Here is a 27,236-nt window from a genome sequence, read left to right as displayed (position 1 = left end):
GGAAGCAGTGGACCCAGTGGGAGTGGAGAATCCAATGGGGGTGGTGGACCAAATGGGAGCGGTAAGCCCAGTGGAAGTGTTGGGTCCAGAAGGAGTGGAGAATCCAATGGAAGCAGTGGACCCAATGGGAGTGGAGAATCCAATGGAAGCAGTGGACCCAGTGGGAGTGGAGAATCCAATGGAAGCAGTGGACCCAGTGGGAGTGGAGAATCCAATGGAAGCAGTGGACCCAGTGGTAGTGGAGAATCCAATGGGAGCAGTGGACCCAGTGGGAGTGGAGAATCCAATGGAAGCAGTGGACCCAGTGGGAGTGGAGAATCCAATGGAAGCAGTGGACCCAGTGGTAGTGGAGAATCCAATGGGAGCAGTGGACCCAGTGGGAGTGGAGAATCCAATGGGAGCAGTGGACCCAGTGGGAGTGGAGAATCCAATGGAAGCAGTGGACCCAATGGGAGTGGAGAATCCAATGGAAGCAGTGGACCCAGTGGGAGTGGAGAATCCAATGGAAGCAGTGGACCCAGTGGGAGTGGAGAATCCAATGGAAGCAGTGGACCCAGTGGTAGTGGAGAATCCAATGGGAGCAGTGGACCCAGTGGGAGTGGAGAATCCAATGGGAGCAGTGGACCCAGTGGGAGTGGAGAATCCAATGGGAGCAGTGGACCCAGTGGGAGTGGAGAATCCAATGGGAGCAGTGGACCCAGTGGGAGTGGAGAATCCAATGGAAGCAGTGGACCCAGTGGGAGTGGTGGGCCCAGAAGGAGCGGTGGACCCAATGGCAGTTATAGACCCAACGAGAGCTGGAGATCCAATGGGAGTGCTGAACCCAAGGGGAGTGGAGAATCCAAAGGGAGTGATGGTCGTGGTGGACCTATTAATTTTCTTAATTAACAGCACCATTGGAGCACTTAAACTACATAATAGAAGCAAGATCCCAGGGACATTCACAGAAATGAACATTAAAAAAAAGAGCCAGAGCAGTCACTCGGCCCTTCAAGCACGTCGAACCATTTGATATGAATCCTTTGTGCCTGATACCCAAAGCCTCCATGCTCAGGGAATGTAGAACAAATGGCAGCCTTGTCAACGATGACTACATCCCATGCACAATTAAATTAAGGCAAAACAACATCAGTTAGGTAAGTGATCAGGTCATCTTTGTTGATTAAAGACAAATGCTGGTGTAACACCAAGGGAATGCATTTGCTCTTCACTTTAACTGCATAACATTTCCTTTGCTTTACACTGGAATAACTCCGGAGTAGTTTTCTTCTCTGGAGAACGTATAAAATTCTAGATAGGGTGCAAAAGTTCACAGTCTAGAATATATCATAGGCTTAACATTAAGAGACAAGCAGCATGCAAGTAGGAGGAGATGAAAGTGGAGGGGATTTCTTACAACAAAAGATGTAACAGAATGGGAGTACTGGTCTGAGTTTCACCATTCACCCAATGAAAACAAATTTAAGTAAATATACGTATGACTCACCAATTCGATGCTGATAAGTTCCAGTCACACAAGCCACGTCTTTAGGGAATGCAAGGGGCTAGGTCATTTGATCGGCAGTAGACCAGCAGTTCAGACGCGTCGGATCCGCCTGCTGCTGAGAGGACAACCATGGCTACCACAATGTGCCAGTGCCTGGGCTTCACCGTGGCTTCTCTGGGCTTTGCTGGGACAATTGTAGCCACTGCCTTGAACATGTGGAGCACTCAGGATCTGGGTCAGGACCTGGTGACTAGTGTGTACAACTACATGGGGCTGTGGAAAACCTGCGTACAACAGTCATCGGGCTTCACAGAATGTCGCCCCTTCTTTACCGTCTTAGGGCTTCCAGGTAAGAGCATTTCAGAATAGCGAGAATTATGGAATACAAGAGGACTCTCTCAAGGGCAGTTAGTTGAACTTTCATACCTAACACTGCGTCTCTGCCGGTTTTACAAGCAATGGTCCAAATTTATATTTTTATTTGAAAGGCTGAAAGAATCTTCAAATGTCCCTTCTGAGATAAACTAGCACTGTTATTCCATATTTCTTTTTTGCTGAAATATATTTGCAATAAGTATCTGTCATTAATGGCAAATCTAACAAATAACCGATCAACTTGAAAATAAAATTAGGTCCCCTAATTGAAAGGTTCATGGACAGAAAGATTGATTACTTATGAAGATGTTTGAACTTTACCAGCAACATGACTTTAAGAGAATGGTGTTCGTAATCAAGGAATGTGTTTTTGCAGAGCGGAAATTCATAGACTAAGGGGCTGACGATTAATAAGAATGTTAACATTCTCAAGGGTGGGGCTTTGTTGGGGGAGTTAATGTGCAAGACACAAGTTTCTAGGAGAGAACAACTATAAGATTGGGTTTCAATGGGTGGGTTTAAATAATTAAAGAAGGGTTTCGATGGGTGGGTTTAAATAATTAAGGAAGGGTTTCGATGGGTGGGTTTAAATAATTAAGGAAGGGTTTCGATGGGTGTGTTCATGTTCAAGCAATCAAGGTCATTGTGGGAGGAAGGGCTGGGCTTATGAGTGTGTTACTCTGCTCAAGGGATGGGCTTGGATGGAGCCGTAAATGTATAAAGGAGTTAGACTTCAGTGATGGAGTTAAGTAGGTACAGCAATGAATTTTGAGGAGTAGACTTTGCTAAATTCCAGGCTGTGTTTGAAAGAATAAGTGGACAAGGCCTCTGCTGCAGAAAAGTAACTATGGCTCAGAAAGACAGAGGTTCTCAGATATCGAGTGCCGAATCTGTACTGGTCCTTCAGTTCAGAACTATGGGGAAAATGTATTTTAGAGGTGTCATCTGAATGAGATTTAGACCAAGATTCCATCCATCCTCTATGGATTAACTGTACTCAGTTGTCACATGAAGACTAGTGAGTTCTTCCAGTAGCCATGTTACCTCCTCAGCAAAGCACGTACGAAACACTGATTGAGTTGAACAATTAACTCAGAGATGTTGTCGATCCTCGTGTATAAAGTGACTCCTCTATGTTGCAAAAGTGATGACACTTCAAAAGTACTTTATTGGCAGTAAAAGCTTAGAATGTTTTGATTATGTGAATGATATGAGTACAGATTCAATTATTACCTGCATGTACAGTATATGGCGGCATATCTCATCTACAAAGCTAACCGGGCAAAAGCGGGCTAAAAACTCAGAAACACCAGGAGGCCATCTAGATTAATGTCAGTCTCACACACAATTAGATCCTGAGTACCTTAACACATTCTTTTGCCCTTGTTCCACATCCCTTCATAGCTTGCTGAAGGGACTCAGTTAGAGATTTATAATTCAGCTGCAAAAGGAAGTTCCAATACTTGGGTAGGAATTCCCATGGTAATGAGAGTACAAATAAGGTCAATATCAGATCTCAGCCCCAGCAACTGTTTGTGTGAAGAGTTCCACACACCTACACTCTACATTATATGACATGAAGACTGGAAGATTAGTTACTAGTGAGGAGGCAGTCTGGCATAGACAGGTTGGTTGAACAGGCAGATGTGTTAGAGAATCATACAGGGCCTTGGGACCAATTGGTTCGTGCCAACCAAGATTCCCATCTAAGCAAGTCCCATTTGCCCGTAACCCTCTATCCATGTACCTGACCAAGTACTGTCTAAATGTTGTTAATATACCTGCCTCAACCATTCCTTCTGGCAGCTTATTCTATGTACTCACCAACCTCTGGGTGAGAAGGTTCCTATTAAATCTCTCCCCTCTCACCTTAAACTATGCTCTCTAGATCTGAATTCCCCAACTCTAGGAAAAAGACTGTGTGCATTCACCCATCTTTATAATTTTACACACCTCGGTAAGATCACCTCTCATTCTTCCTCAGTCCTTTGAGTCCCAGAAATATCCTCGCAAATCTCCTTTGCACTCCTTCCTATGACAGGGTGACCAAAGCTGAACACAATATTCCACAATCGGAATCAATAGCAGCGTAACATCCGAACCCCTATACTCAATGCCACACCAAACGAAGGCAAGCACTTCACCACATTGTCTATATAAGATGCTACTTTCAGGGAACCATGTGCTTACAACTCCTAGGTCCCTCTCTTCCACAACATCCCCATCCACTGTGAAATTTCTGTCTGCATTTGTCTTCCCAAAGTGCAATACCTCACACTTACCTGAAATAAACTCCATTTGCCATTCCTCAGCCCACTTACCCAGCTGCTCAAGAACCCCCTGAAAATCTTGATAGCCATATTCATTGTCTGCAACACCACATATTTTTGTGTCACCTGCAAACTTGCCAAACATCCCTTGTACATTCTCATGCAAATCATTGAAATAGACGACATATAGTAATGGGTCTAACATCAACCCCAAGAGAACACAGTTAGTTACAAAACTCCAGTCTGATAAACAATCTTCCACCATCACCCTCTGTTTCCTTCCATCAAGCCAATTCTGTATCCAATTAGCCAGCTATCACTGGACCCCATACAATCTAACTTTCCATAGTAACCTACCATGCAGAAGCTAATAAAAGATCTTACTGAAATCCATATAGACCACATCTACTACCCTGTTCACGTTGATCTTCTTGGTCACTTCAAGAAACTTAATCATATTCCTGAGACATAATCTCCCACAAATAAAGCCATGCTGACTACCCCTAATCAAGCCTTGCCTTTCCAAATAGATGTATATCTTACCCCTGAGAATTCTGTCTAGTAATGTACCCAACTCAGATGTTAGGCTCGCTGGTCTATACTTCTCAATTGTTTTCTCTTTGCAGCACTTCTTAAGTGGCAGATGAAAATTAATACAGGAATTATGAAATAATTCTCTTTGGCTCTAAGACAAAATCAATTATGTAGCTAATTATGTAGCTTAAGGGGATGTAGGAACTGAGAACATGAGTGCATATTTGCATAAATCCTTGAAAGATGCATTGCATTTTGGAAGAGTGGTCCATAAAGCTCATGGAATCCTAGACTTCATAAACTTAAGCATGGGGCTTATGTTGAAGTTATATAAAACAGTCTTGGCTGCAATGGGTATGTTATACTCATTCCTGGTTAGCACACTCTAGTCAGTCCCAGAGAAGGTACAGAGGGAATTGACAAAAATAGTTTCAGGAATGAGGATTTCCACTTCAAGAGAAGCTAGATTTGGTCTCCTTGGAGTAAGGAAAGTTAAGAGGAGATTTATTCAGATTTACAGGATCAAAATGGTTTAGAAGGGATATATACAGAGACTATTATCCTATTAGTAGATGGTTCAAGACCAGACGGCACATTTAAAAATTTGAACACATATCAGAGGAATTATGAAGAAAAACAGTTTTACTCATTCTAAATGACCAGGTATTCAAGACTCATTATCAATAAGGTGGCGAAAACAGAGGCTTAGAAGAGAAAAATTGAATTGATATTCAAGAAAAAAAATCAGCTGGCAGGCATCTGAGGAAATAGCAAGAGAACGTGGCAGATAAAAGAAAAAAAAAGAGAAACCGCACAGACTCAATGGGCCAAATGGCGTCCCTCTGTACCATAACAACTCTATGGCACAATTCTATGACTAAATGTAGTGCACACTGCAATTCACTTTACCAAAATAACCACAACATATCCACCAATACCGTCTCAGGCTCTGAGTGTTACAAACGCCATAATTACTGTGAACATGTTCTGATACTGTGACAAAGCACACAATAATAATAATTATTTATTATTATTATTATTTCTTCTTTTTGTATTTGCATGGTTTGTTGTCTTCCGAACTCTGGTTGAATGCCCCAGTTAGGCACTCTTTCATTGATTCTGTTATGGGTTTTATTCTATAGATTTATTGAGGATGCCCACAAGAAGATGAATCTCAGGGTTTTATATGGTGACAAATATGTACTTTGATAATAAATTTACTTTGAACTTTGAACACTACAATGACAAAGCTAACCAATGGAGTGACAAATCTCACCGAAACTGTGACAAACTGCACGAAAATATGACAAACCTCACCAATGCTCTGACGCACTCTGCTACTGTGGCAGACCCAGTACTGTGGCATTCAATGCTGTGACAAATCCCATTATTCACTAACACCATGACATACTCCACTATGGTGACATTCAACGATACTGTGACATTCTGATACCATGATCATCTCTAATATAAATTGAAACTGTGGTACCTTCCACTATAATACCCTTCCACATGCATTAGTACTCAACTGTATCACGATTATTGTAACAAACTCCACAAACCCAACAAAAATCGTAACACCCCTCTCTAAAATATTGCCACACACCAGCGTCATGACAGAGAAATACACTAGATGACAAATCCAGAAAATAGTTAAAATATCAGCATAACAAGTGAGACACAAATACATGTAATTACTCTCTGCATATGGATGGCTACCCTGCATTTATTACTCATTTCCACTTGCCCTACTGGCTTTGAGTTAATCATACTTTCAAGCCAGGCTGGTAAAGATTGTAACTTCCCTTACTTAAAGGACATTAGTGAAGCAGTTGGGTTTTTGAACACAATCCAGTATTCGTCCATGGTCAATTCATTTCATAGCAGAAGTTGTTGAATTTGCTTTCAAAACTTGCCGAAGAGCAAGCTAAGAGATCATTAGGACTGCTAGTTGGGCTCCATGGTCCCTGGATCACCAAGCTCAAGTAGTTCAACAGAGAGAATTGTTAAGAGCACAGAAAGTAGAACAGGCCCTTCCACCCAAGGTTTGTGCCAACAATGGTGCCAAATTAAACTAATGCCTTCTCCTGCACATTCCTGTGCTGGTCTAAAAGCTTCTTGAATGCCACTGTTGTATCTGCATGCACTATTACCTCAAGGTAGCATATTCCAGGCAACTACCACTCTCTGCAAAAAATACTTAACCCACATATCCCTTTCAAACATTCCCCCTCGATGCCCTCTAGTATTCGAGGTGTCTAACCTGAGAGAGGTTCTGGCTCTACCCCATCTATAATCATATAAACTTTTATATTATATAAACTTCTATCAGATCCCCCCTAAACTTCCAGAACTCCAGAGAAAACAACCCCAGCTTGTACAGCCTCTTCCTATAGCTAATATCCTCTAATCCAAGCAACCTCTTTGGTAAACCTCCTTTGTTGTGAAAATCACACCAAGACACTGTAATGATCTCAACAGTCAAAATTCAATTTGCTGAAAGAATAGTATCTGACTATTGGAGCTGATGCATAAACATATTTAGAATGGGATTAATGTAAATGTTTGGTTGATTGTTGGCACTGACTCAATGGGTTGAATGGTCTACTTCCATGCTGTACTACTTCATGGCTTTATAAGTTGTTCATGAAAGTTAACACCAACATAGAATTGATACACCAAATGACCTTTCCTGCAGCACGGCATCTAATATCGTAATGATTCCCACTGATAAAGTGACATATTACATTAACCGTATTAGGTGCCTAACATACTATAAACTGCACCAATGTCAGAGCTTGCCTCTCAACTAAAATGAAAGCTATGTTTGAATTTCTGCAAATGTTCATTGGCATCTTTAGATACTTCAAAGCACTTCCTCCATCTCAGACTTCAGATGGCTTGTTTCTGGCTATGTGGTCTATGTGGTCTAATCCTGTGCAAGAATATTTAAGCAAAGATGTTAATGCATAAGAAACCATTCAGAAAGGTTTAATTGATTAATACCTGGAACTTCCCTACGTGGAAAATTGGAGAAGTTGGGCTAGAATCTCCAGGAGTACAGAAGAGGAAGAAGAGATTTGATTGAAACATACAAGATTCCAAGTCATCTTGGCAGGATGGATATGCTTACATTTGTGTCAGACTCTAGAACTACAGGGTCAATATCTAAGCAAAAATAGTCATCCACTTATTAAGGCAGAGATGACCAAATTTTAATCTCTCTGAATCATTATGGGGAATCACACTTCAAAGATTGCAGTCATAGCTAGCATAAAGAATAAAGGTGATGGTTGTTGGATGTCAATCATCCCAACCCCAGGACATCACTACAAGAGTTCCACAGAACACCAGCTGTTTCATTATTGACCTTCCTTCATTATGGGGTCAGAAGTGGGGATGTTTACTGATGACTAATCAATGCTCAATTTTATAACTCCTCAGCAAATGAAGCACCTTGTCTGCATGTAACAAGGCCCAGACAACAATTAAGTATAGTCTGACAAGTGGCAAATAACATTTACTCCACAGAAGTGCTGGACAATGACCATCTCCAAATAAATAAAGTCTAACACCTAGTCTTAATGTTCATAGGCATTATCATCTTCAAGTCCTTCCAATCAACATACCTTGATCAAATATCCAAATGGACCAACCACTTAATTTCTACAACTATAATAGCAAATCAAAGTTAGAGGTAAAAGACTCACTTCTGACACTCCAAAGCCTTTCCATCAAGTACAAGGCTGCATTGAGAGTGACAAAATACTCTCCAGTGGCTGAGTGCAAGGATTTAATTGCCACCCAACTAGCAATATGTGCTCCATCCACAGAGTACACCAAAGTAAATCTCCCAAATGACTTCGACAGAACCTCCCAAACCTACTATTCTGCCACCAAGGACATGGCCAGAAGAAATACAAGGGCAACCCAATCTAGTTTCCTCTCCAAGTCACAGTCCATGCTGAATTGCCACTATATTGCTGGTCATTTATCATTATTAGGTCTATAGCCAGAAAATCCCTGCCCATTAGCAGCTTCAACAGGAAAAACCTTCTTGTCCCTCATGTTCAGTCCACCAATCAATAAGATTATGTCTGATCTTTCACATCTGACCTTTTACACTTACTATCTCTTCATTTTTTCAGTATCCGATAACTATCCATCTATTAGATGTTTGTAGTCTTCACATCCCTTGCAGTACAAAGATCCATTTAATGTCTGGTGAAGAAATATCTTCTCTCCTCAATCCTGAGAGCCACTCCTTATTTTGATTCTGAAGCGCCTAGATTAGACATTTCAATCAAAGGTAACCTTATCCTTGTGTGTACCTTATCTATCTCTGTTAGAATAATGTAAAATTCAGTGAGATAACTTCTCATACTTATAAATGGAGGGGAACTTAGGTCCAGTCAGCTTAATTTCTCCTTATAAGATAAACCTCTCACCTAGGAATAACTCTAATGGACCTTTGTTGCATTCTCTCCTGTGCTAGGACATCCCCCTGTTGGTAAGGAGATCAGACTTGCATACAATATTTAAGATACAATCTCACCAAGACTTTATATTTTTCTCTTGTACTCAAATCCTCTTGCAAAATAGGTTAACAAATTATTTGCCTTCCTAATCACTTGTTTTATGTTAGCATTCAATAATTCATTTAACTAGATTGCTCTGCACACCAAAACTTGTCAATCTCATCTTTCAAAAAAGTACTCCCCAGTTTCCAGATACTTACTCATTTCATTCCACTCATTTTCCCAATACATTCATTTAGTAATGCCAGCTTCATCTCCATTCACTCTAGAACTTTTGCTCTCTGCTGTTCCAGGTAAATTTTCTGTGTTGTGTCTTTTCCATGGAGGTAGATACAAAATGTTTGTATAATGACTCTTCCATTTCCTTATTCCCCAGTTTAATTTTCCTATTTCATTCCATAAAGCACTCACATTGACTTTAGCTAATCTGTTCCCTTTTACATTCCCACAGATAGATTGGTGATGTTTTTATTTGTAGCTAGATTACTCTTAACTTGTTTTCACTTGTTAATTTAGATTCATACAACACAGAAATGGACCTTTCTGTCCAACTGGTTCTTGCTGACTAAGATTCCCACCTTAGTTCCATTTGCCCATACCCCCTCCAAACCTTTCCTTTATTCAAAGTTCTTGGTGCTCCTTTGCTGAATTCTGTAATGTTCCAAATCCTTAGGTTGACTGCTCTTTTTGATAACATTGTAAGTCTTTTCCTTTGATTTGAAACAACTAGCCGCACAGTCAAAATGCTTTAGCTACAAACTCAGTCTTATAATTAAAATGGAAAACTAGTCTCAGCCTAATTCAAGTGAAGCTGATCCCAATAGAGCAGCTTCCCTTCTCACTACCACTGGTGGCTGTACTCCATGAATTGAAACCCATCTCTCCCTTGCCATCGCCAACCCACACATTTTGCTCTCTATCCTATTCACCAGTGCCAACTTTTAAGGGCATTAGGTAGTACTCCAGAGTAGTTCTTCATAGTTCCGCTCATAATCTGTCTTTGTCATTGCCCCATGTAGACCACAAGTCACAGAGACATACAGCATGACAGGCCCCTCAGCTGACTTCAGCTTGGTCAGCCCACAGTGGACCAGACATGAAGGACCAGATGTTTGCTGTTGATGTCAGGGTCCACAAGGAGCGGAAACAGGTGTCAGGGTCCTCTGCAGACTAAGAGGACAGTTCTACCATGGGTGTTAATGCTGGGTTTTGATCTCAACAAGCAGGACACTGGTCCAGAGGGATGAGCTGTGGAATGAGTAGTGCCAATGGTCCATATCAGATGGGCAGCGTGCTGAATCGATCTTCAGGGGAGAAGAGAGCAGGGGCAGGGTTACAATGAATTTCTCCACTATTATCTCCAATAACCCGCAACCTGAACATTCAGAAATCTCAATGGTTCAGCATCTGAATCTCTAAATAGTACTGTTGTTGCACTCTCCTCCAAATCATTGGGGTGCCAGTTCCCCCATTCCCTCATTGGCTGTGGCCAGTTTCTCATCCTCCCTCCTAATTCACCAAACTCCAGACTCCTTCTGATTGGCTGGGGCCCAGTTTCCCTCTCTCCCTCATCTTGATGCTTAAATTGGCATTTGAATATCTGTATAATCCTTGACAAGCCTTCACTTCATACTGAAATATCTGTTTACCTTTACCGTAACAAATGAAAACAAACTGATGGCTAGGCAGGGACAGAGAGAGATCAGGAAGTGTGACCGGGTAAAAGAGGAGGAGGGGGAGGATAAAGTGCTGTCCTGAAGAGACTCAGTTAGGCAGTTCCAGGGCAAATCAAAGTGCTCAACGTTTGACCAGTACAGGCCTCTACAGTATAGAAAGAATATGGTCGTGCTGGTGAGTGCAGAGGAGATCCAACAACATTGGAGGACTTCCATTATGGGGAGAGGTTAGATAAACTGGGCTTATTTTTCTGGGAGCAAATGAGGCTGAGGGGTGATCTGACAGAAGCATATAATGCTGTGAAAGGCATAGGTAGGGAGGTCAGAGTCCATTTCTTCAAGTTAGGAGTATCAAAAACAAGAGGCATAGGTTTAAGGTGAGAAGTAGGAGTTCTAAAGGGAATCTAAGGGGTACGTTCTTTTTACACTATGACTGATATTTGGAACATGCTGCCAGAGGAGTTGGTGGAATCTGACACAATTACTAAGTTCAAAATACATTTAGATACACATTTAAATTGACAAGGCATAGAAGGATGCAGATCAATTGGGTTAGTATGGATGGGAGAGGTGAAGAGCCATCGAAAGGCCTGATTCAGTGCTGAACAACTCCATGACTATGATCAGGAGCTGAAGTGAATGTAGAATGCGGCAGAGTCATGGAGATAAACACTGAGATGATGGACCGGGATTGTGAAATGAGAAGTTAAGGATGCATCCCACAAAAAAACAGTACTCTTTACTTTCAACTACTCCCGCCCACCACACAAATTTTAACCTACCCTGCAAAAATGAGAGAATTTTTTTTCGCAAGACACCCCTTCCAGTGTGGAGCTTTGCATGCACGTCTCCCGTGGCAGCAAGCTAATATGTTGCCCACCTTCTGTAATAAGACCTAGGAGCAGAATTAGGCCCATCGAGTCTGCCGAGCCAACCCGTCACAGCTGATTTATTATCCCTGTCAACCCCATTCGCCTGCCTTCTCCCTATAACCTTTGACACCCTTACTAATCAACCTCCTCCTTAAATATACCCAGTGACTTGGCCTTCCTCTGGCTAACAAAATTCCTTCTTATCTCTGTTGTAAATGGATGTCCCTCTATTCTGAGGCTTTGCTCTCTGGTCCTAGACTCCCCCACTGTAGGAAATATCCTCTCCACATCCACACTGTCTAGGCCCTTGAATATTCAATAGGTTTCAACAAAATATCCCCCTCATTCTTTTAAACTCCATGCTCCCAGAGCCATCAAATGCTCCTCAAGCATTAACTTTTTCATTCACAGAATCATTCTCATGAACCTCCTCTTGACCCTCTCCAATGCCACAACAGCTTTTCTTAGATACGGTGCCCAAAAGTGCTCTCAGTACTCCAAGTGCATCTGACCATGCCTTATAAAGCCTTGGCATCCTGATAGTTATATTTCAAACAGAGGGCTGTATAGGATTTGAAGAGCTTGGAAATAGTTATGTTTCCACAACATCACTACCGTTGTCTGACCATCAAAATTGTTCCCCCTCAATAATGAATGTTGGATTTTGACAAGATCACTTTGTCAGGCTGTGCAATTCGATCCTGATATCTATATTTTTGAACAGAGGCTGCAGGGCATTTATTAGGAGCAAGAAACTGAGTTGATTATGTGCACGACTGAGAAAAGGACAGAATGAAAATCCTTACTGTCCTTCAGAGATCAGTTAACATCGTAGAGCTCATGTATTAGCTCCAGTCCTTAAGGACTGCACAACCAGAAGTCATTGGCTTCAGCAATAAAGGCATTGAAAGGTGAGTGTGAAATTGGACGTGGTACAGAAGAATCCTTCAGGCATTTGTTATAAACTCTGCCTGTTGAGTACAGTCATGTGATTTTACAGGTCCACTATTCAATTTCACCTCTCAATCATTTCCTTATTCCATGTTGCACTCTTTGCCAAGTTTTTTGCAGATTTAGTTTGCCAGGTAACTTTCAGATGATATCTCAACAAGTCAGAACGCACCGAAGCAAGCTCTTTGGCCCACAATGCTCAGGCCAACCATCAAGTATTTATTTACACTAATCCCAATTAACGGGACTTTTTTCCCAGCCTTCCATACACTGGCATTTCAAGTAGCCACTCAGTTGCATTTTAAATGTTGAGAGAGCCTCTACTATCTCCAGTTTCTCAGGCAATATTTTACAGACTCCAACCAGCCTTTGAGGGAAAAGATTTTTCCTCAAATGTCCTCTACTTACCCTAAACTGATTACCTCCATTCTGATACACTTCAACCAAGGGAGGCTCTTTGAAGCACTCTATACACAGTCAATGTATTCACACCTGTACTCTCTGCTGACAGCTACATTCCAAGCCGTCCGAGCTCTGATGATCGTCTCCGTCGTTCTCTCACTGATCGCTTCTCTGGTCTCCATCTTGGCCCTCAAGTGCATTCGACTGGGAACCATGGACGATAGTGCAAAGGCCAATCTCACACTCACTTCTGGAATCCTGTTCATCATCGCAGGTAGGGCACGCCTCAGGAGACAGTCAAACACAGCCAGGGCTGTGGGGGAGATGCGAGGTGGGATGGATGAAATCGCTGCACCAGGGTGGAACTGGCTGACCTGGGACATTTTGCTACCAACACTGGTCAGCTGAAAGACTCCCCTAGGCTATTATACTATAAGCACTAAAACAGAAAGAAGTCCCATTTGAATAGTTTTCAATATTACACCATAGTAAAGACTTAAGGGGGGGGGGGCAGAAACTTTAAAAAATATAAAAGTTAATGTCAACTTGCCAGTTACTCTGCTTACTGACTCGCTTAATAGTAGAAGCATTCACTTTATCAAAGCCCCTCGTGAATGTTAACACGGATTAAATCTCCCCTTCCCTACTCACCACCAGGGAGAACAATCCCGTCACCAAGTGCACCCAAGTGACATCCCTTATTTCTAGTAAATGTCACATCCTATTCTTCCCATAGTACAGTACTAAGAATGCTGACAGTACTCTAGCCGAGTAAATAGGGGTTCATGAATATTCTCATCAGCTTCCCACTTGACTAAAACCTTTTGTTTCAACCTGCACAGGGATTTGCTGTATAGCCGGAGTATCAATCTACGCCAATATGTTGGTGACAAACTTCTGGATGATGAACACATCAATGCTTGGAGCTCAAGGACCAGCTATGCAGAGGTAGGGTTCAAGAATTAGAGAAAAAGCAGAAAACACAGAAAACCTACAGCACAATACAGGCCCTTCAGCCCACAATGCTGTTCCGAACATGTACTTACTTTAGAAATTACCTAGGGTTACCCATAGCCCTCTATTTTTCTAAGCTCCATGTACCTGTCTAGGAGTCTCTTAAAAGATCCTATCATATCTGCCTCCACCACCACTGCCGCTGGCAGCCCATTCCACGCACTCACACTCTCTGCGTAAAAAACTTACCCCAGGCATCTCCTCTGTACCTGCTTCCAAGCACCTTAAAACTGTATCTTCTCGTGCTAGCCATTTCAGCTCTGGGAAAAAAGCCTCTGACTATCCACCCGATCAATGCCTTTCATCATCATGAGAAATTATATTTCTTTAATTGGCTTTCTTTAGTTTCAAAATTTTGTTACATATTCAGCAATTTTAGATTTAGATTTTGCAAAACAATGCACAAAAATAAGAAACAGTAGAACTCCTGATGTATCTGATGTCTTTGGGACTTCGGTGGTGCTGATTTGCAGACTTTCTGGACTAATGGATATTACTGCCATTAATACCCAAACACACTTTCATTACATGTGACACAGTGGTATCATACATTTTCACATTTTCCAGTGAAACTGTATGTACCAGCACTATGGATCCTAGCTGACATCATACCTACCCACATTCCCAAGCCCAATTCCTGCTCACCACCTGGACCTCCAGCTCACAATCCAGACTAATGATCAAGTAAGATGCCAGACCATCTGGCTCTCTGCACACTCTGATTCAGATTAAACTAACTCAGCTTGTTTGAGTTTTACTGTAGTTTCCCAGACTTCTATAGATGTGTAGTGAAGAGTATATCGACTGGCTGCATCACAGCCTGGTATAGAAACACCAATGCCCTTGAATGGAAAATCCTACAAAAAGCAGGATATGGCCCAGTCCATCACAGGTAAAGTCCTCCCCATTACTGAGCATGTTTGCACAGACAATTGTCGCAGGAAAGCAGCATCTATCATCAGAAAGAAGGTACAGAAGCCTCATAACTCACATCAGCAGGTTCATGAACAGTTATTATCCCTCAACCACCAGGCTTTTGAACAAAAGGAGATAACTACACTCACTTGCCCCGTCATTGAGATGTTCCCACAACTAATGATCTCACTTTAAGGATTCTTTATCTCAAATTCTCATTATTTATTGCTACTTATTTATATTTGCGTTTCTACAGATTGTTTTCTTCTGCATTCTGGTTACTCTTTCATTGGTCCTGTTTTGTAACTATTCTATAGATTTGCTGAGTATGTCTGCAGGAAAATAATTCTCAGGGGTGTAGGTGTTGACATATAAGTACTTAGATAATAAAATTTATTTTAAACTTTGAAGCAGCATGAGATAAGTATTTTTAATTATATCAATTAAAAGATAAATCTTTGCCCAAGATATCAAAAAAAACAAACCCCAGTCCTTTGTGTGCTAACAATCTCATGAGATCCTTTACACTAAGTTAAAGAAAGATGAGGCATTGGTTTAATGCCCCATTTAAAATATCACATCTCAACAACTTAACCAAGATTACAACCCCAATTTTCATTAACTTGCAACAACGATCAAGAAATGTGGATTCAGACACAAGTCATTGGTTCTTGCTTTGGACCACAGTTCAATATTGGTGTTACCAAGTCAGCCCTCCACTCTAGTTCCTAAGAAAAGCAATCAAAGGCTCTAATGTGAGCAAACACATTGCTGTGTTTACCACTTCACTGAAAATAGAGCTGGATACATAATTGGTTGAAAAAGATTAACACAATAGGTTCTGAGTAACAGGGATTAGGTTTAGTTTTCAGTTTGTTTCAAAGAGTCAACATTGACCCATTACGGATTTTAAGGTGAGCCTTAGGTTTTGATTGGATTTAGTGAGAATCGTATCTAAACTTTATGCCAAATCTTTTATTGGAAATTGTTCCACATGTGTCCAATGAGAAAGAACTTTCTTCTGATTTCATACAAAACTAGCTCACTTTCTGCTTTTAATACAAAAAAATCAATTACCCATAATTGTATGGCTTTGGTAGGATGTTTCTTTAATAGGTTTGTGCAAGTCTTACTGATGCCAGGTTTAGACTGACAAGGCCATTCTTCCTCACAGATACACGTTTGGTTCTGCCTTGTTTGTGGGATGGGTCGCGGGAGGCCTGCTCCTTACTGGTGGAATCGTGATGTGCATTGCCTGTAAAGGGATGGTACCCGAAGAGACTCGGTGAGTAACTAGACATCCAAAGTGCAACTAGAAGGAAGTGCATCGTCATTTTAGTAAAATATCACTTTAAGCTGCAATACACATAAGCTCTATCAATTCCACTTAATTCAGAGCCTTCATTCCACATAAAGGGTAGCTGTTCATGTATAAAAAAAGTCTGCATGTCATACTCTCTTTCTCCCATTTCATCTCTCTCTTCTCAGTTTGTCCTACCATAAGAATAAAAATCAATTCAGAATTGCTTATAAAGGATTTTTCAAATAAACCCTTTCATTGTTTGTGCCCTTTCATGCTTCCTCTGCAATTTTCCAATACTGTCCCTCCCATTCTTTACCAATCTTCATCATTACAAGATGGCGGCACTCCAAACCATTGGAACACCCTATTCCCATTCCAATATGTCAGTCCATGGCCTTGTCTACTGTCACAATGAGGTCACACTCAGGTTGGAGGAACAACACCTTATATTCCATTTGGGTAGCTTCCAACGATGGCGTGAATATCAATTTCTCGAACTTCCAGTAATCCTCCCCCCGCCCCACAATTCTCCTTCACCATCCCCCATTCCAATTTCCCTCTGTCACCTTATCTCCTTGCTTGCCCATCACCTCCCTCTGGTGCTCCACCCCCTTTTCTTTCTTCCGTGGCCTCCTATCAGATTCCCCCTTCTCCAGCCTTGAATCTCTTTCACCAATCAGCTTCCCAACTCCTTACTTCATCCCTCCCCCTTCCGGTTTCACCTTTCACCTTGTGTTTCTCTCTCCCCCTCTCCCCACCTTTTAAATCTACTTTTTTTTCTCCAGTCCTGGTGAACGGTCTTGGTCCGAAAGGTCAACTGTACACATTTCCACAGATGCTGCCTGGCCTGCTGAGTTCCTCCAGCATTTTGTCTGTGTTGCTTTGATTTCCAACATCTGCAGATTTTCTCTTGTTTGTGATTGGAACACATTATGTCTTTTCTTCCTCCGAAGACCCTCTCTCAACCTCATCCTTTCTTCTCAGAACACTTTGTGCTTTGATTTATGTAACTTTGCCATGAGTTATGTTTCAATAGGTACAGTTAATGTCAGAGAAATGAATACAATATACATCCAGAAATTCTTTTTCTTCACACCCATCCATGAAAACAGAGAAGTGCTCCAAAGAATAAATGATAGTTAAATGTTAGAACCTGGAAGCCCCCCCCAACTTCCCCCTCCCATGCACAAGCAGCAGCAAAGCTATGGCCCCTCCCCCACCAGCAAAAAAGCATCAGTACTCCCACCGAGCACTCAGGTATGCAGCAAAGCATCAATAAAGACACAGACTTGCAGCACCCCAAAGACTACTCGTTCACCTGGTATTCGACATACCACAGGCTCTCTCTCTCCCTAATGAGGGAAAAAAGGTGTCTCCATTTTAATATTAAGCCAAAATATTTAATTACATACCAGAGGTCATACTGATGCCCTATTTCTAGCACTTATCACAAGTTTGGAGATCAGCCAGAAGTGATTTTCAACAGGAATTTAGGGTTTCTTTCTGAGAAGGGACTGGAGAAACTGAAGCCAATGGTAAGTCCAGCAGTATTCAAAGTTAGGCAAAGTTTTAATCAATCAGAAAAGTTATTTCCACAGTCAACCAAAGAACTTCAATTCAAGATCATCACCGAAGGAAAATGTGATGATGATTATTGTTATTCCACAGAGGTTATTAGGTCAAGAAATATCCCAGCAGATAACCGGTGGGGAAACCAGCAATCCTCCTGGGTATGACAGACTTTGTAAGACTTTAGAAGCAGCAGCTTCAAAAACAGTGAACATAACATAGAACAGTACACCACAGTACAAGCCCTTCAGCCTTCCGTGTTGTGCTGAACTTTTAACCTTATCCAAAATCAATCTAGCCCCCCCCCCCCCGCCCACATAGCCCTCCATTTTCCTTTCATTCATGTGCCTAGAAGTCTCTTAAATATTCCTAATGTATCTGCCTCTATCACCACCCCTGGCAGTGCATTACATATATCTAGCACTCTTTTGTTAAAAAAAAACCTACCTCTGACAAATGCCTAAATTTTCCTCCAGTCACTAAAGTTATGCCCTCTCACACTGGCCTTTGCTGCCCTGGGAAAAAGGTGCTGCTGACCATTCAATCTATACCTCTTATCACCTTATACACCTCTATCAAGTCATCTTTCATCTCCTTTGGTCCAAAGAGAAGAGCCCCAGCTTGCTCAACCTTTCCTTATGTGGCTTGATCTCTAATCTTGCAACATCCTGGTAAATCTCCTCTGCACTCTCTCTAAAGATTCCACATCCTTCCTTATGCTTCCATCTTCCATTTGACTAGATGTTCCACATCTCTTGTCAACCATAGTTCCTTCATCCTACCATCCTTTCTCTGGCTCAGTGGGACAAATCTATCCAGAACCCCATGAAAATGCTTCCTAAGCAACATCCACATTTCCACAAGTGCACTTGTTCCCAATTTACACTCCCAAGTTCCTACTTAACAGCATCATCATTCCCCCCCCCCTCCCACTTTCCTATACCGGCTGCTCCTATCCCTCTCCAAGGTTAAGTTATATCTTGTCAGGGAGTTGTGGTCACTGTCTCAGAAATGCTCAGCCACTGAGAGATCTGTCACCTAACCAGGTTCATTAGCCTAGTACTAGATCCAGTATGGTCTCTCCTCTACTCGGCCTGTCTACCTATTGTGTCATGAATCCTTCCTGGACTACCTAACAAATTCTGCTCCATCTAAATCTTTTTTCCTCCACAATATCCTCCCTTTCTGCAGCTGAGATAGTATCACTGCTTAGCATCCCTGGATATCCTTTTTGAAACACCTAAACCCCAGAACATCCAGCAGCCACTCCTGCCCTCGTGACAGCGTCCACTTATACACCAAATGCTCCACCATCTCACCTTTCACCCTGGCTCCCATCCTCCTGCCTACTTAAATGCTCACCCAACAGCTCTAGAAAACCCGCCCACAAGGACATTGGTTCCACATAAGTTCATGAGTAAGCCAACCTTTTTCTACAGGCCATACCTTCCCTGGAAGAAATCTCTATGATCCACAAATCTGAAGCTCTGCCCCCTGCACCTTCAGCCACACATTCACCTGCCATATCATCTAATGTATGGGTTTTCATTGCCCAAACACTTCCCGTGCAATGGAAAGTACAAAATGGGATCCAGATGTTCAAGAAAGCCAACTGAGAGAAATCAGGGAAATGAGTCAAACAAATGGTAGAGAAATTGTGGCCGTAATTGAGGTTACAATGTAATGAATCATGTCAGCGTGGTTTTATGTGAGAAAGATTTATTAAGGTTTTTGAGGTTGTAACCGGTAGGGGAGATATGGAGAAACCACTGGATAGGTAGATTCAGATTAGTAGAAGGCTTTTAATCAGATGCTCAACAATTTCCTTGTGACACTGGAAAATTAACATGTAACAACTAGTTAACACTTGCAAAACAGAGTAGAAATGAACAAGCCATACTCAGGAAAGCAGCAGTATGCCAAATGAATTTAAGTTTGGAAAACAGTTATATTGACGGATTAGTATTAACAGAATGGGTTGATAAATCAACATAAGATAGATAGGAAATTCAAAGAACAACCAGAGAAATTTTTTAAATGAATACATACTAGTATAATAGGTAAGATGGAGGACAGGACATAAAGTGGGAACTGAGAAATCCTTTACTTGCCAGAAAGAATGGGAAAGCACAGCGAGCTGACCACTCCAGGGAGTGGGGATATCAGCAAGAGGTGAGCCTGCCCCAGTACCAAGCAAGCAGAGACAAACACTTGTATTCAGAAAGACTGAGCAGTGCTCTTACCAGAACCACACAGTTGGAAAAGCAAATGGGACATTATCCTGTGAGTTGCTGTATAAGTTACTGTGAGAACTGAACTAGTGGTGCTGCCTTGCCTTCTTTACCCAAGAGGGGTTATGCTTGCCTTATATGGAGTACAGTCGAGGTCCACTAGCTGATTACAAAGATAGAAGAATGACTGGAAGTAGGAGTGAATTAAAATCCTTGGCAAAGGACATGGCAGACCAATTGAATAACTACTTTGGTTCTGTCTTCACTAAGGAGGACGTAAATAATCTTCCGGAAATAGTAGGGGACCGAGGGTCTAGTGAGATGGAGGAACTGAGGGAAATACATGTTAGTAGGGAAGTGGTGTTAGGTAAATTGAAGGGATTAAAGGCAGATAAATCCCCAGGGCCAGATGGTCTGCATCCCAGAGTGCTTAAGGAAGTAGCCCAAGAAATAGTGGATGCATTAGTGATAATTTTTCAAAACTCCTTAGATTCTGGATTAGTTCCTGAGGATTGGAGGGTGGCTAATGTAACCCTACTTTTTAAAAAAGGAGGGAGAGAGAAACCGGGGAATTATAGACCGGTTAGTCTGACATCGGTGGTGGGGAAAATGCAAGAGTTGGTTATCAAAGATGTGATAACAGCACACTTGGAAAGAGGTGAAATCATCGGACAAAGTCAGCATGGATTTGTGAAAGGAAAATCATGTCTGATGAATCTTATAGAATTTTTTGAAGATGTAACTAGTAGAGTGGATAGGGGAGAGCCAGTGGATGTGGTATATTTAGATTTTCAAAAGGCTTTTGACAAGGTCCCACACAGGAGATTAGTGTGCAAACTTAAAGCACGCGGTATTGGGGGTATGGTATTGATGTGGATAGAGAATTGGTTGGCAGACAGGAAGCAAAGAGTGGGAGTAAACGGGGCCTTTTCAGAATGGCAGGCAGTGACTAGTGGGGTACCGCAAGGCTCAGTGCTGGGACCCCAGTTGTTTACAATATATATTAATGATTTAGATGAGGGAATTAAATGCAGCATCTCCAAGTTTGCGGATGACACGAAGCTGGGCGGCGGTGTTAACTGTAAGGAGGATTCTAAGAGGATGCAGGGTGACTTGGATAGGTTAGGTGAGTGAGCAAATTCATGGCAGATGGAATTTAATGTGGATAAATGGGAGGTTATCCACTTTGGTTGCAAGAATAGGAAAACAGATTATTATCTGAATGGTGGCCGATTAGGAAAAGGGGAGGTGCAACTAGACCTGGGTGTCATTGTACACCAGTCATTGAAGGTGGGCATGCAGGTACAGCAGGCAGTGAAAAAGGCAAATGGTATGTTGGCATTCATAGCAAAAGGATTTGAGTACAGGAGCAGGGAGGTTCTACTGCAGTTGTACAAGGCCTTGGTGAGACCGCACCTAGAATATTGTGTGCAGTTTTGGTCCCCTAATCTGAGGAAAGACATTCTTGCCATAGAGGGAGTACAGAGAAGGTTCACCAGATTGATTCCTGGGATGGCAGGACTTTCATATGAAGAAAGGCTGGATCGACTAGGCTTATACTCACTGGAATTTAGAAGATTGAGGGGGGATCTTATTGAAACGTATAAAATTCTAAAGGGATTGGACAGGCTAGATGCAGGAAGATTGTTTCCAATGTTGGGGAAGTCCAGAACGAGGGGTCACAGTTTAAGGATAAAGGGGAAACATTTTAGGACCAAGATGAGGAAAAACTTCTTCACACAGAGCGTGGTGAATCTGTGGAATTCTCTGCCACAGTACACAGTTGAGGCCAGTTCATTGACTATATTTAAGAGTAAGTTAGATATGGCCCTTGTGGCTAAAGGGATCAGGGGGTATGGACAGAAAGCAGGTACAGGGTTCTGAGTTGGATGATAAGCCATGATCATACTGAATGGTGGTGCAGGCTCGAAGGGCCGTATGGCCTACTCCTGCACCTATTTTCTATGTAAATCCTGAGAAGTTGCTTCTGGTGAAATTGAAATAGAGGTCACAGTTTCAGAATAAGACAGTAGCTATTTAATGCCAAGGTGAAGACTATTTTCTTCGCGTACAAGGTCGAGTGCTTTGTGTCTGCTCTAGTTCCAAGGTATGATCATGCTCTGTTACCCCAGATCTTTAAAACTTACATTTTTGAGCACAACCTAAATATGGAAGAAGATATGGAAGAGGCAGATGATGAAAGAGTTTACCCAAGATCTCACCCACATCTGTTCCTATTTCCTCTGCATTCCCACTTGTAAACTGTATGCTTTTGCTGGCTTACCTTATCAACTTAGCTTCCCTTTTTCAATTCAGAGACATTAAAACTCTGATAATCCAACACCATTGGGATATTGTTGGTGACGGATTGGCAGATATTCCAGACTAATGGACATCAATCCCTAAACACACTTCTCAATTCACTACTCTAAGGTATTACAGTGTAGCATAAGAAATGTTCTAATTAGCCCAGAGAATTTGAATTGAGTGCAGAAACTAGGGCATTGGTGTGTTAGATGGAGTATGAGAACTGAGGCCTCGGTGATATTAACCATGACCCAGGCATCAGCACCGCTGAACATAAAGATAAATCATCAGGATTTCCAATAATCCGATAATGGATTATCCAAGTTTATTGTATAAACACCTCAGACACTATTACATATGTCTAGTTTATTCATCCTCTCCTTCAGCTTACTATTCAAATGAATTCCACTATGTGAAATGTATTTATTGAACTACAGCACAGAGTAGGCCCCTCTGGCCCTTCGAACCGCACGGCCCAGCAAATCCTCCGATTTAATCCTAGTGTAATCACAGGATGATTTACATTAACCAATTAACCTTCCAACTGGTACGTCTTCAGACTGTGGGAGGAAATCGGAACACCCAGAGGAAATCCAAGCAGTCACGGGAAGAACATAAAGACTCCATACAGGCAGTGGCAGGAATTGAACCAAGGTTGCTGGTACTGTGCTCACCGCTACAGTACCATGCCGTCCCCAGTGGTACAAGGGAACAGGATGAATGTCCGCAAAGGCACAATGAACATCATGGGTTTCTGTCAGTGAAGGATATAGCTTGTGTGGTGATGGGGAGGGGCGGGTAAGCAGTGAATGAGTGATGGTGTACAGCAGCAGGACTAAAGACAAATAGTATCCATAGAGAGACTCCCCCATTTCCTTTGATAATGGGAGCTCTTTCAGCCCTTTATATTTGTGCTGGTTCATGGAGCAATCCCATCTCACAAACAATCTTCCTAGTAACCTATTCCCACCCGGATTCTACCATTCTCCCTCACACCAGGATGCCAACGTGTGCATCTTGGAGGAGTAGGAGGAAAATGGAATACCACGCAGTCACATGCGACCACAACACTTGAGGTCAGGATTGAATTCGAGTCTTCAGTGCTGTCAGTTGTGATACCACCACCCACGTAACAGAGTGTGGTGGAAGGAAGCTCACAGGTAGTACTGCCTGTGTTTCAGTAACTACATCCGTTTGCCAAATCTGGGATTCAAATAGGAGCCATCAGGTGAAGTGGTATCTGGGGTGTCGCATCCAGGCTCAGCACCTTTGTTCTATCCAGGCATTAGATCAGTCAGCATTGAAATGGCCTCTACAGTGGCTCTGTTTAAACTGGCATGTATAGCCATCCCATAGGAAGCAATCCATGTCAGAACTCCACCCATGAGGAAACAGTTCGTCTCCACACACAGAACAAAGGTGAAGGGTTACAGGTTGGAGAGTTTTGTTTTAACTACATAAGAGAAAAGTTCAATGTGGTTGTGCTTTGAAATTGAAAATGATTTGGGCAGCACAGTGACACAGTGGGTAGAACCACAGACTCACAGGGCAAATGGCTAACATAAATTTCCTTTTGTGATTATGGTGTGATAGAATCTGATGGTTAATAGCAATGTGGAGACATTAAAATGAGATCAAAATTGGATTAATGGCTGTTGATCGTTATGGACCCGATGAGCTAAGGGGTCTGTTTCTGTGCTGCACCCCTGTACGATATCAGGATCGACGGTCTTAGAATAGCAGCATCTTCAAGAGTCACAACAGAAGGAACTGCTGGCAGATGCCAGGTCATCAAGGGTAGAAAGTATTGATCTTACAGAGCCTGGTAGCCGATTCCTGCTCATAAATTCATTCATACTCTTATGCAGGTACAATTCCACCATTTACAAAGCGCCAAGCCGAGGACAACCCTACAAGCCTGGCTACAAAAGCAGCACCCACTACGAAGCAGAAATGACTCCAGTAAAGAGGACCTACACTGACGACAGATCCACCTACAACCGCAACACCAATGAGGAAACGAAACAGGGGAAATACGATTACGTATAAATCTGATGGTTTCATCGTAACCCTGGGGCGAGAGTCTGAAAGGCAACCATCTCTACAGGGTTCTAATATTAATTCCCAGATTCAACTTTCATCCCTCCTCCTTACTTCACCACACTGCGTGTGCTTAAATGCCTATAATGTACTGAGTGTCACAATACCTTCCTTCAGTTGATTCAGGTGGCAGGCTAGCCCAGTTACGATACACGACCACTCACAGACTGAACAGCCAGGCTGCTCATCTCCAGCCAGTCTGCTTCCCCACTGAAGTTGAACATCAACTCAAAGATACTTTGAAAGAAACTAGAGTTTAAATTCATCTTTAACCAATGAACCCCTAGGATGGATTACAGCACATTAAGGTTCCCACATAAACCACGATATAGAAGCTAAAGGTTAGGTAAAACTCTTCACCCAGAGAATAAGAACATGGTTACCATGGTTGCTGAATAGATTCAAGATACAAATAGACATGTTTCCTGAGAAACAAGGTGAAAGATAGGATTAGGTTAATTTGGCTTCATGGTTGGCACAGACATCATGGGCTAAAGGATCTGGCCTGTTCCTGTGCTGGACTGCTCCATGTTCTACGAAACATGCTGCAAAGCAAATGTTGTGGATAATGCATCCTGGAGTATTATTGGATAAAATAAGCCCTTCCTCTTCCTTATCCTGATGGCATGATGTCATGAGTTCTGTGGAAAATGAATGGTTGTCTCACACCGATTAATACCCAGTCACCGGTAGGGAAAGTGCAGCCAAATGTCAAGTGATCTTTATCCAGTTTCAATAACTTTCCAATATAATATTCTTGATTTTAGGCTTGAGAGTTGAACTTGCCATGTGTTCCTATATTTTCCATCTTTTCAAAATTGTCCTCCCATTCCATTCATTTCATGTTATCAGCTGTATCTTCCAATCTCTTCACTTCAATCCCCAGTCCCCAAATCCCATCCGATGTTGCCTTTCGACTCTCCACCTTCTGGTGCAACTTAATTTCCTCCTTATACATTCCCTTCTGTCTTTTTTATTGTACAAATTACTGAAGGAACATTTTTTTGCCTGAATGAGTAACAATAGTATAAAGAAAATAAGAGACAATGGCGAACGAGATGTCTTGGGGTCAACAGAGGATGCAAAGGAATAAGGACAACAATTACAATGAACTATCCGGTGAGAAGAGCACCTTAACCTTTGAAGTTAAAATTTTTTGGTTCTCTTGATAATTCAGGAGTTCTAAGAGGACCTCAATGTACAGTAGTAGGCATTGCTTAACACCAGAACTCATCCACATATCTTTGTGTTTTACCTTTTTCAAAATCACTTTACAATTTAATATTGTATTTTTAGAAATTTGAGTATTTTCTTGTCTCAGCCCTGGGATCATTTGGGTGAATGCTGTGTGTGTGCTTTTTTTAATGTAAACTATGATACTGAATACATGTTTTATTTTAAAATTCATAAATATTTTTGAGTGCACAAGTACTATTAGTGGTAGCTCAATGGTTAAGATACCAGATTAGTGAAACCGAAAACTGAACTTTTCTCCTTATTGATGCTGCCTGGCCTGCTGTGTTCTACCAGCATTTTGTGTGTGTTGTTACAATTGGGGTAACTCAATTCACTTCCTGCCCTGACTGTTGTGCAACTTAAATACAGTTTTTAACCTGGAATTTAAAAAAAAGCACAACAAATTTGAGTAATGATTATCACTAAACTACTGAACTGCTGTAAAAACCCATCTAATGTCATTCAGAGAAGAAGATCTGCCTTCTTCACCCACTGTGGTCAACCTATAGCTCCAGATCTAAGGTGATATGGATGATTTTGAAATGATCTAAACATGTCACTTTGTTCAGGGACAGCTAGAGTTAGGCACTAATTCCTTGACCTCCAAAAATGAATTTAAAAATTAGAAGAGATAATCACAAGAAATTCTACAAATGTTGGTAGTAATATTGGTTAGTAATGTGCTAAACTTGAGGAGCAGAGGTAGTGTAAATAATAAGAAACTTTTCCCCATAGCAGGTATATCCAAAACCAATGGCCACTGCTATAGGGGAAGGGGTAAGAAAGTTAACAGGGATTTGAAATATAAAAAAACTTTTACACCTAGAGAGCGGATAGAGGGAGAGACTCTTATAGCACTGTGGATGTATCTAAACAAGCACTGATCCCAAGGGCATAAAAGGCTAAACAGGCCATGTACTGGTTAACAGGATCAGTGTAGACTGGCACCAAATAGTCATCAAGACATGGTGGGAGAAAGAGCCTGTTCCTCTGTAAAGCTCCAGGACTCTAAGTTGTTGTAAAATACATGCTTTATTTGTATTCTTTGTATCCATGGAACACACTTGATGATTTTATTTGTGATTGCAATGTTTTTCACCCCAAGTTTAATGACCAAAATTAAAAATTTGTACTGTTATATCTTATTAAATGTGACTCAACACTGATTTCAGAAGCCTCCAACATGACTTAGTCTATGATTTAGATTGAATTAGAAGCATTTTAAGTTCCAAATTATCAAATTCTTGGATGTAAAAAATCAGCTGTTCAAGGTGATGCTATATTTGGGTCCTTACAGATAAAATCAGAGGAAACTTCGCAGTGGGTATCACTCAGGGAGAGGAGATGGGGCACTTTGGCTCGGTAGACCCTGAAGCTGGTCAAAGCAGAATTACATATAACTGGATAAAAGTGGCAAAGCATCAGTTTCAACCATGTATGGCCACACCTGTCCAAAC

General features: G+C 41.7%; 2 protein-coding genes across 5 annotated transcripts in view; one reads left to right on the top strand and one right to left on the bottom strand.

Moving 5' to 3' along the window:
* LOC140725323 (cilium assembly protein DZIP1L-like) overlaps positions 1 to 27,236 on the bottom strand; it is a 274,345-nt gene that overhangs the window by 29,262 nt on the left and 217,847 nt on the right. The gene's annotated exons all lie outside the window — the stretch shown is intronic.
* On the top strand, positions 1,532 to 26,961 carry LOC140725324 (claudin-18-like). The gene is made up of 5 exons (XM_073040647.1): positions 1,532 to 1,835; positions 13,214 to 13,378; positions 13,947 to 14,052; positions 16,208 to 16,318; positions 24,312 to 26,961. The coding sequence occupies exons 1-5, from the start codon at positions 1,616 to 1,618 to the stop codon at positions 24,490 to 24,492; spliced, it is 783 nt and encodes a 260-aa protein (XP_072896748.1). The 5' UTR covers positions 1,532 to 1,615; the 3' UTR covers positions 24,493 to 26,961.

This window comes from Hemitrygon akajei, chromosome 3 (genome assembly GCF_048418815.1).
Source record: "Hemitrygon akajei chromosome 3, sHemAka1.3, whole genome shotgun sequence".
NCBI classification, from domain to species: Eukaryota; Metazoa; Chordata; class Chondrichthyes; order Myliobatiformes; family Dasyatidae; genus Hemitrygon; species Hemitrygon akajei.
Note: the sequence above shows the minus strand (reverse complement) of the source record. Positions and strands in the feature narration are given on the sequence as shown.